This window comes from Arvicola amphibius, chromosome 4 (assembly GCF_903992535.2).
Source record: "Arvicola amphibius chromosome 4, mArvAmp1.2, whole genome shotgun sequence".
Classification (NCBI taxonomy): Eukaryota; Metazoa; Chordata; class Mammalia; order Rodentia; family Cricetidae; genus Arvicola; species Arvicola amphibius.
The window spans coordinates 90,055,420-90,066,149 of NC_052050.1; the positions used below are offsets into that span (position 1 = coordinate 90,055,420).

Genomic DNA, 10,730 nt, shown 5'->3' on the forward strand with positions numbered 1-10,730 from the left:
CTCGTGCCCTGGTGGGCAGACATTCGGTCCCGCGGCCACCACATCCAGTTATCACCTCCGTTCACGGTCTCGTTCTTGTCCATCACTCAGCGCTCTTCCTCTCACATGACCCCTCTCCCTAACCCATCCTCTTAGAAGGTCTAGAAACTTGTCAGTGACCCTGGGAAGGGCAACATCACCGAGGAGCAATGGCCCGTGCAATAAGACGTCACAGTCCCGAATGAGTGGGGCTTCTCATTCCGTCCCAGGCCCTGGGCCTTGACGTTTATTTGCCACCCGTTGGCTTATAGTCACTGTTTCGCACATTCAGGTTAACGTTGCAATAATCAGATGCAGAAAAACTTGGCTTCCTAAGTCAAAGATAAGGGGCGAGAAGGGGCAAGGCAAAGCTGAATAAACACTAACTTATTTAAGAGATGTGTTTGGGTTGTGACACCTCAGTCAGAGGTCTGAAGTTGGGTGGGAGGTGGAGCCTAGCCAGGATCTCCCCAGCCAGCACTTCAGCAGCAGGACTCCGGAGACCAGCAGCAGGAGGAGGCTGGGCAAGAAGAGGCCAGCCAGGAGGGGCATCCAGGAAAACCCTTGTATTCCTGGACCACCTGATTCTGGGACGTGGTGGTGGATCCAGTTCACATAGGCAGTAACTCGAGCGTAGACACCAGGCCGGTCAGGGCGGCCACAGCCCTCACCCCAGCTGACCACGCCAGCCTGCTGCCAGGTCCCAGCCACCTGGCAGACTAGTGGCCCTCCAGAATCATCCTGCAGGAGAGGTCAGCATGAGGATGGGATGCCAAGGATTTGGGGACCCTCACCATGCTTCAGTTCCCAACTAGCTCACCTGACAAGCATCCCCAGGGCCCCGGGCACATAGCATGTCTGGCTGGATGATGGTGCCGTTGGGGTTGCTGTAGGCCTGGCTGCAAGTCTCTACATCCACCACGGAGACTTCTGCCTCCTGCAGGTTGTATGGGGGCTTCAGGGGCTCTGAGAGGAAGGTTGGTTCAGGAGGAGCTTGAATAACCAGCCCTACACTGCCGGGAGTGAGCAAGTGGCAGGCACACCCTCATACAGTCAACCTCCCACCATGCTGGCCCCTGTCTCCCTCCACCCTCACACACAGACACACCCATCTATGGATCAGATGTCGATCTTGGTGGAGACCAGTATGTGTTTGACTTTCAGAAGGAACAGGTGTGGCCACTAGGAGCAAGTGGTAGCACCCGTGGCTCCTGCTTCCCTCCAGGTAGCCCTTACCTTCCCTTATTCCCCATGGGAGAGGGTTTCAGAAAGGGCTCTCCTCACCTCCCTCCTGTGTGTAGCCCCAGCCTGTCACCCAGCACCGCATCCCCGGGTAGAAGTCAGCTGAGGCCTCTGGGAGGCACACAGGCTGGACCCAGCTGGAGAGGGCCACAGGGGTGCCCAGCTGCACCAGGGCAATGTCTCCACTGGACCCTGGTGGCCCCGGGGGGGCAGAGTACAGGATGATCTGCTTTACAGTGGAGAAATGGGGCGACAGGGTGATCTTCAGCTCTCCCAAGTGCACCTGGTAATCAGATGCGTTCACAGACCTGGGAGGCAGGGAGAGATGTAAGCGTCCCCCTCGGACAATGACTAACCTACCCACCACCCACCTCTGCCAATACCCACTGTCCCATTTGTCCTCAACTCTAGGCACAGAAACATCCACTGTGTACACGGATGATGAACCTGGCAGTGCCTCACACTCCAGGGCCCAAGGATGGCAGCCTGTGGTCCTGCTACCCCTGGCTGAAAGGTGTCCAACATGCTGGGGGCCAGCAGTCGTTCTAAAACAGGGAAAGGCAGTCCTGGAGTATGCAAGAAAAATAGAAGGGCTTCGGGCTGACTAGATTTAGGATACCTCCCAAATACAAGCTGGGTAGGTGGCTTGGATCACTCTCAAGCCCAGTGGAGGTTAAGTGTTCTTTGCCATGTACTGGCAGATGTGGGCGAGGGAACCCCACCCCCACCGGGCCTGCACACTGCCACTTTAGATGGGTGGACCTTAATGTGGTTTTCTTTATTGAAGAGGAAATCTTGGACTTGGGTGTCAATCATAGGCTAAGCAAGGACCTGTTTGCTATCACGGCCCCATAAGCCCAGGCTGTCAGGCCTCTTGGGGTCACTCACCCAGAGAAGCAGTGGGCTGCTGTGAGTACCCATTCTGGGCTGAGCAGAGACCCTCCACACACATGCACCTTCTGCAGACGGAGGCTAGCCTGCCATGGCCATGTGCCAGATGAGGCAGCATGGCCTCCCACGATTCGACTTCCTGCATGCGAGACCTGAGGCTGGCCACACCCTGATCCGGAGGAGGCACTGTTGGCCAGGGAATCCCAGAGACTGGCGTTCTGCCCAATGCCTTTCCTCTGGGGCTCTCCATGATTCCCACTCCTTAGCATCCTGGGGAACCCCGATGTCTCTGATCCCCCACTTGCTGGTCCCCCTAGCCCAGAAGCATTGTGGGTGCAGGAAATAACAATGCCCTAGAACAGTGGTCCCCAAACTTCCTAATGTTGAAACCCTTGAATACAGTTCCTCATGTTGTGGTGACCCCAACCATAAAATCACTTTCATTGCTGCTTCATAGCTGTAATTTTGCTACTGTTATGAATCCTAATGTGAATATCTTACATGAAGATGGTCTTAGGCCACTCCTGTAAAAGGGTTGTTTGACCACTACCCCCAAGGGGTCACGACACAGAGGTTGAAAATCGTTCCCTAGAAGCAGTAAGTTTATGGATCTTGGTGTCTGAACACTGCTGTATAGGACATAGCAGGCTCCTTGGAAGGATGGTTGGGTGGGGCTGGGGCAAGCAGCTGACTGCTTGGAGTTACGGGAGTAAGAAAGGGCTAAGAGTGATGGGGGTGAAGGAGGTTCTCCTCCCTGGTGAGAAGGGATTTCCTGTTAGAGTGATATTTGGAACTCAGTAGATGTAATGTCACAAAACACTGGGAATATGTTAAATGCTACCAAACGCTACACTGTATCATGGCTAAATTTGATGTAAACTTCACCTTAGGTTTCTCTTTTAATGAAAAGTAGAGGCCATCCCACAGGGGAGAGCTTCACTCTTAATCTGTACAACAGAGTAAAATTGGAAATTGGGTCCTTGCTGATAGAAAAATATGAAAGCAGACTGCATCCCTGACCCCAGACACCAGGTAAATCCTAAAGAAGGCAAACAAGATGCCTTGAGTCTCCTTCCCAAGAGCAACATCAGCAGAAGAAAGGGATAGGCTGTGAGGGCCAGCAGCTGGTACAGGCGATTCAAAGTAGCTCTAGAAGATACAAAGTAGCCAGAGCAGAGGCGCAGAGGTGCAGCTTCCCAGGTGAAGCTAGCCTGTGCTCTATCGGCCAGGATACCAGGGATGCCTGTGACAAGTCCATGGCCTCCCTAGGCCAGACCACCCCTCCCCCACAGACTGACCTCTGATCCTGAAACATCTGCTGGGGACATACCTGACTGCAGAGCCTCATGAGGGATACCTGAAGAATGGAGACAGAAGGATTAGGGGAGCTGCCCATGAGAGTGACTCTGGTCCCCTGAACCTAAGCATTGTCCCTCACAGTGTTCCAAGGTGGTCCTAAGGTGAATGTTCCCACCCTGAGCAGCTAAGATAGATTGGGCCCAGCCAGGTAGATGTGGCCTGGCCAGCTGCCATCACAATCCCGGGTAGAGTGGGACCAGCCATGGGCCGTAAGCAGCAGCTGAGGAGACCCTGAGTACTGTCCCAGCCTTCGCCCCTTAACAATCTCTAGATCCTCCTAAGGAGGGTCTTACCAGGGTCTTGGCCTATAGGTGTCCCCCACACTCCCACCCCAAGCCTCTGTCCCCAGCAATGATAGCCAAGCTACCCAGCTGAGGGGGTCCAGGCAGAGCAGAGGCCCACCATGAAGAACTTGGCTTTTGCCCACCTAAATTCAGATTTCAAGGTCCCCAGCTCCCTCTACAGGGCTCCCAACTCTCTCAGAGCTCCAGCCCAGGGAATGGTGGAAAATGAGGGGAAATCAGGGGGAGGTCCAGAGAGGAAGCAGGCTCACTCCTGCAGGGTATAACACAATGCCACACAGATCCCAAGCCAGCTCACTCACCAGAAACAGCCAGAAGCAGTAGGAAGCCATGGAGCCCCAGAGCCATGGTGTCTGCCCACAACAGAAACAGGACCACCCTCCCCCGCTCAACCCAGAACCTGCCCCAGTATGGGGTGGGGCAGAAACGGCCTCACACCTGCTGTAGGGCTGGAGGGAGGAGGATACAGGCTCCCCACCTGATCCTGTTATATACCACAGGGAGGGGCTACCACCCTCATTTGTCTCACATGAAGGCTACACCCAGCCTCAGCAGCAAGGGACAAGTTTAAGAACACAGAAAATAACAGCAACAGAATGGGGCCCAGCTGTCCTCACCACAGTCTGAGCTTCTCTTCCCCAGCATGGAGAGGAGGCAGTGTAGCCTTGGTTCCTGCAGGGTCTGCTTCTCCCATTCTCCAGCTTTTCAACCTCCAACGCTCCTCAGAGAGGCCCAGTCCTCTATGAGGACACATCCACCTCCCGTGTCCCTGTTCTCATACCCAGCCCTGAGCCCTAACTCTGCCCCAGATAAATAGACCCTGTGCTTCTGATCTGTCGGGAGCTAATGGTCAGCTGACCAGGAGTGTGGCCAGAGTCAGGAACTTCTCCCAGCTCCAAATCACAGATCAGGGTTGGAGGGTCTCACTGATAACTCTTTGGGTCAGGAATCTCCAGTCAGATGTGGGGAAACTGGCAGTAGAGGGTGGCTCGTTCCTCTTTCAGGATGTGACATCGCAGGGCAAATTGTGCCTGCTTCATGCCCACCTGTCCCACAGCTCAAGCATACACATAAACGCTGAACGTTTGACCTAGTGTCAAACAAGTTCGGTGTCAGCCCACCCTGTGTGCCTGGCCTCCCTCGAGAAGCTGCATACCTAAGAGGGGACTGTTGGGGACATTGGACCTGCCTGCCAGTTCATTCCAACATATGGCAGTCAATTGAGGAAAGGGAGCCGCATGTTCTCACAAGCCACCCCCAGTCAACCCAAGAGCCTGGTGTCACCACTTAGGTCTTCACAGAATCAGATCCTCTGAACTGTGCCCAGGTTCCCACAGGACTTCAGTACCCTTACCTGTTCCACCTCCTTTTGCTTTTGGTATCTCCCCCTCTACACATGCCCTGTTACCTGGCTCCCTGCAGAGCCATCAACACTCTTTCCAGGTCTGCTATTCAGACTAAAACTCCATCCATGCACGACAGGAGTGGGTTCTGTTACCACCTTGCAGAAAAACAAGGGGCTGGGCAGCCTGGCCCTGGAGACATTCACACACATACATTCACACACACACACACACACACACAGAGAGAGAGAGAGAGAGAGAGAGAGAGAGAGAGAGAGAGAGAGAGAGAGAGAGAGAGAGAGAGAGAGAGAGAGAGAGAGAGAGAGAGAGAGAGAGCTGCCAGAGTCTCCTGTAACTCAGACCCTAAGTAGAGCCAGAGCTGAGGGCTATGTCTGTCTAAAGTAGCCTGCTCACCTGGCTACTGGCCTCTGCCTGAGACAGAGGGTTTGGGTTCTAAAAGCTCTCAGGCCTGACCCCTGGTGCCCATGGCGGGAAATGGAGCCAGGGATAACTTTTAATCTGTCAACTGACTCCAAGCTGTACTGAGCTGCTCTGCCAGGGTCAGATAAGAAGAAAGCCCAGCAGGAAGCCAGGCTTCTCTCCCCTCCCACCTGCCCATCTCCCTTTCCTCCTGGCTCCTTTCCTGTCCCTCGATACCTATCTCACTGGAATCCTGGGCCATCTCCCTCCCTGCATGGCCTCCACTAGAGGATGGTTAATGCACTTATCAGAATGTCATTGCCCTCCAGCACCCACAGTGACCCCGAGAGTGAGATGCATAGAATGGAGGGACAAGGGACTGAGTTCCAGCTTCACCTCTTATTTTTGTGATGTGCATGTGTTATGTATGACATAAAAAATTAAAACTAAGGAGCTGGAGAGATGGCTCATCGGCTAAGAATGTGACACACCCCCAACCACCAAGAGATGACATCAAGCACTGGATGAGACAACTGAGTCATTTCCCCATCAAGGACGAGGGCTCTACCCAAGAAAGGGAACGGCCTGCCGTCAGCGTAACAAAACACATGGATGTCACCCCCCATCAAATGTTACCTCCAATACAGAATGCTAATTCAAGACAAGGGGACGAGAGAGTCAGCATTGCTGGCATATAATTGGGAAACACAGGTGACATTCCAGCAAACAGGGAATGGGCACCCCAATGGGGCCCATTCCTGGGCCAACAGCTCCCTTCAGCTGAATGTCTCAGGTATAGGCGTTTGCGTGAGCAGGAACAGTCATGAACACCTAAGTCCTGAGAGCCTCAAATGAGAACACCTCCAAGCAAAATCCACCGCAGCAGCCAGATGCACCGCTGCACAGAGTTATTATTTTTCTTTTGGGATGGGCTCCCGCATGTCCTAGACTGGCTTCAAACTCAATTTTCAGACAAGGATAACCTTGAACTCTTGGTCTGCCTCCACCTCCCCAGTGCTGGGATTGCGGGGTGTACTACCACACCTGGCTTGCACGGTGGTGATGATCAAAACCAAGGTTTCCTACATGCTAGGCAAACCCTACCAAGTGTGCTGCATCCCCATACCCCACCACACGGAATTCTGGGCAGCAGAGGCAGTAATGGCATGGACTCTATGTAGAAGCAATGGAAAGGTCAGATTGCAGGAGTGTTCCTATTAGGGCAGTCATGGAACCATCAGTGAGGCCAAGATGTCTCTTGCCACTGCAGGGCAAAGATCACAGAGCAATCCTTGAATGAGGCAGGGTATGACTGGCCAAGCTTTGTTTCTCGACCCAGTTGCAGTGAGTCTGGCTTCCCTCTGCATTGGTCTTTTAAGGTATCAATTGTTGTAAGGAGAGCCACTTGTTTGTTCCTGACTGCTCAGCCCCGAAATAATCACACAGAAACCATATTATGTAAAACACTGCTTGGCCCATTAGCTCTAGCTTCTTATAGGCCAACTCTTACATATTAATTTAACCCATTTCTATTAATCTGTATATTGCCACAAGGCTGTGGCTTACCAGCTAAAGTTCCAGCGTATGTCTCCGGCAGGGCTACATGGCTTCTCCTGACTCCACCTTCTTTTCCCCAGCATTCAGTTTAGTTTTTCCTGCCTAGCTCTGCTGTACCCTCACAGGTCCAAAACAGCTTCTTTATTAACCAGTGGTATTCAAAGCATACAGAGGGGAATCCCACATCAGTTCATGTTGTTCTCCATGTCTTAAGGACGTGATGCCTCTCACATCAAAGAAATGAGCTTGTGGGCAGGCAGGATGGCTCAGTGGGTAAGGGTGCTGGCCCTTCGATACTCAGAACCTGCATGAATGTGGGAGGAAGGGAGAGGACTGACTCCACAAAGTTGTGCTCTGTGTTGTAACGCATGTGTTGTAACAAGCTCAGTGTTAGACAAGCACATGTATTTGTTTGGTTTTTGTTTGTTGGTTGGTTGATTTTTGTGGGTTTTTTTTTCAAGACAGGGTTTCTCTGGGTCACCCTGGCTGTCCTGGAACTCTCTCTGCAGACCAGGCTGACCTCAAACTCACAGTGATCTACCTGCCTCTGCCTCCCAAGTGCTGGGACTAAAGACGTGTGCCACTAAGCCTGGCAAACTAGCGTATGTTTGACATGTGTTTAAAATAATTTTTTAAGTGAGCTTGTATGGGAAGAGGTTAGTCTTGGGGACAGGTGCCGGCAAGGAGGCCCAACCCCACTACCATATGCTGAATCCTGTGACTAGGACCCCATAGTAAGTGCATCACAGCCTTGCCAAGGTACTCGATGTGCCCCTGGTGACACCTACAATGAAAGCAGCACCCCATAGCTGTTTCCAGGTATTTTAATGAGCTACAGAGGAGGGTGAGTATCCAGTGTGGCTACCTGGGGCGGGAAGCAGAAGGGATAGAAGTGGCCAGGGGTTCAGATGGATTTAAATCAAAGGCCCCATGTAATACATGTCCCCACCACCCAGATGCTCTTCTGATGCCCACAAGTCACAGGATCGAGTACACAACCAGAGGACCAGCGACACACCCTGCATGCCGTCTTGGTGTACATAGCCAGGCTATGGAAGGCAGAATTCTGAGATCCAACTGCCCTCTGCTCAGAGTCCCTCAGGTCTGCTCTTTGTACTGGTGATCCCAGGGCATGCCACCATTGTCAGAGCACTGCACACTGAGGGTCTCTCTCAGCTGAGTGCCCTACAGCACTGAGATGGCACTGTTTCCAGCTGTTGAAATGAGGATCCTGTCCCCTGCCCAGGTATTCAGGGGAGGCCTCACAAAAGGTCCTAGCTCAGTGTCATCCTATAATGGCATATTGACATGCTCTAACACATTTCCCGAGAGGGACACGGGACAGGAGATAGTGTCTGTGAGATTCCCCAAAAGGAGCAAGGGTAACAGTGTTACTCAGCTTGTCCTCCGAGTTCTCGGGGTCAGGCTCAGCTTTCCTGAACAGTTTTAGGGAGGTCTCACAAGGCCCCTTGTCAGAATAGGAATCAGTCATGACAGGGAACAGGACCAAGCGTCCCAGCCCAAAGGGCCCTGCTGCCCCACCAGACCCAGCTCTGCAGATAAACCCTGCAGTGTGATTGGCCCTTATATACGCAGCTCTCCTAATGTGGACGGCTGCTCACTGGGCGTCTGATAAAGCTCCTCATTTCATCGGACACTTCATCAGCTGAGGGGCAACACATACAGAGGAGGGAGATCTAAGAAGAGGCTACCAGCCTCCCCCAGGAGACACGCCACCCTAGCCATCCCTGCACCCCTCCAGCACCAGGGATGACCACTGTCCTGCATGCCCATCCACCCACCAGCTGGCTCTTCTGGCCTGCAGGTCGGGAATTTACAGCCTTCTCCTCACCATGAGCTCCCGTCCATCTCCAGCTTGGTCCCCACTGCCACCTCCTGGGTTTCTCCGAGGACTGTCCCGCCCTCTTCTCTGCACACCCCAGAGGTGTATATTCAACTGGACTCCTTGAGCAGCACAAGGAAGGCTCCCTTTCTAACAAGATGTCCCCAGAACTCTCAAACAGGACGCTAACAAGACGTAGCTGCAGGAATCCAGAGGTGTCAGGGGAGAGGGTGTCCTAGGGACACACAAGAGGCTCCAAGTTGGAGGACCAAGAAGGGGGCAGGGCCTACATGGCACCACTGAATCAGGGGCTGCGGATCCTGGTTCAGCCAAGGAATTCTGATTGGTTCAGGCCCAAGAGATTAACCAGTGAGTAGCTAATGTAAGGGGGTGACCGTAGTGGCCCACAGGTGTAATTCCAGAGGGCGGCTGAGGTCTATGGTGGTGACTCACAGGCATTATCCCAGGAGGATGGTTGAGATCTGGACTACATAGTAAGACCCTGACTCAAGACAAAATTCAAAGAGAGCAAAACTTAGCTAGGTAGTGGTAGCACACGCCTTTAATCTCAGGACATAGGAGGCAAAGGCAGTCAGATCTCTGTGAGTTCAAGGCCAGCCTGGTCTACAGAATGAGTTCCAGTACAGCCAGGGAACACAGAGAACCCTATCTTGAAAAAAAATGAAAAGAAGAAAGGAAGGAAGAAAGAAAAGAGGAAGGAAGGAAGGAAGGAAGGAAGGAAGGAAGGAAGGAAGGAAGGAAGGGAAGAAGCAGGACTTTCTCAGCCTCGCAGATTCTGAGAGAATGTTGCCAGTATCTCTGCTCCCCTGGAATTCTCTCAGAAACAGGATGATAAGAGACAACACGATCTAGATCTGCAACAAGGATGTTCTAGAAACAAAAAAAAATCTTTAAATGTGAACTTTCCAAACATAACTGAAAATGATTGATGGTTTAAAGTAAGTACAAACCAAGATGATGTATTATCCTTACAGCTATTGCTAGCAAATGGTACTGACTTCTGAGTTTATTTTCCAATTGCCGATAAAGTGTGATTGTAAGCTGATTTTGTGCATTGAAGTCTTGCTAAATTGTTTTGTTTTTTCGAGACATGGTTTCTGACTGTCTCAAAAAACAGCTCTGACTATCCTGGAACTCACTCTGTAGACCAGGCTGACCTCGAGCCCACAGAGATCTGCCTGCCTCTGTCTCCTGAGTGCTGGGATTAAAAGCGTGCCCCACCACTGCCCGGCTGCCTTGTTAAGTTTGGGCATCACTGTATTTTCAGAGCCCTGAGGTTTGTCTATGCTACAAACATGAGTCTTTGCAAAGCCTATTTTACTCCTAATGCCACAGTTCTCGGTGCCTCCAGAAGAGGGTATGCCAGACCAGGGAGGAAGCTGTGGAGCGCCCGCTGGGCCTACTTCCCAGGTGCAGTGCTAAGCCACCTGACTTCTTTTTTTTTTTTGTTTTTGTTTTTGTTTTTTTGTTTTTCGAGACAGGGTTTCTCTGCAGCTTTTTTTTTTTTTTTTTTTTTTTTTTTTTTTTTTTAGAGCCTGTCCTGGAACTAGCTCTTGTAGACCAGGCTGTCCTCGAACTCACAGAGATCCGCCTGCCTCTGCCTCCCGAGTGCTGGGATTAAAGGCGTGTGCCACCACCGCCCGGCAAGCCACCTGACTTTTATGTGGTGACATTGAGCCCAGGCTATGCTAGGGACCTCACAGAGTTGTAATAGAACCCCTCTAGGGTGAGCAA

General features: G+C 52.1%; 1 protein-coding gene across 1 annotated transcript; it reads right to left on the reverse strand.

Annotated features, from left to right (window-relative positions):
- Positions 1-441: 441 nt before the first annotated feature.
- On the reverse strand, positions 442-4,160 carry Tpsg1 (tryptase gamma 1). The gene is made up of 5 exons (XM_038325447.1): positions 4,115-4,160; positions 2,149-2,320; positions 1,303-1,568; positions 839-984; positions 442-759 (listed from the first exon to the last, which is right to left on the reverse strand). Exons 1-5 carry the CDS (start codon positions 4,158-4,160, stop codon positions 442-444), a joined length of 948 nt encoding a protein of 315 aa, XP_038181375.1.
- Between the last annotated feature and the right edge of the window lie 6,570 nt (positions 4,161-10,730).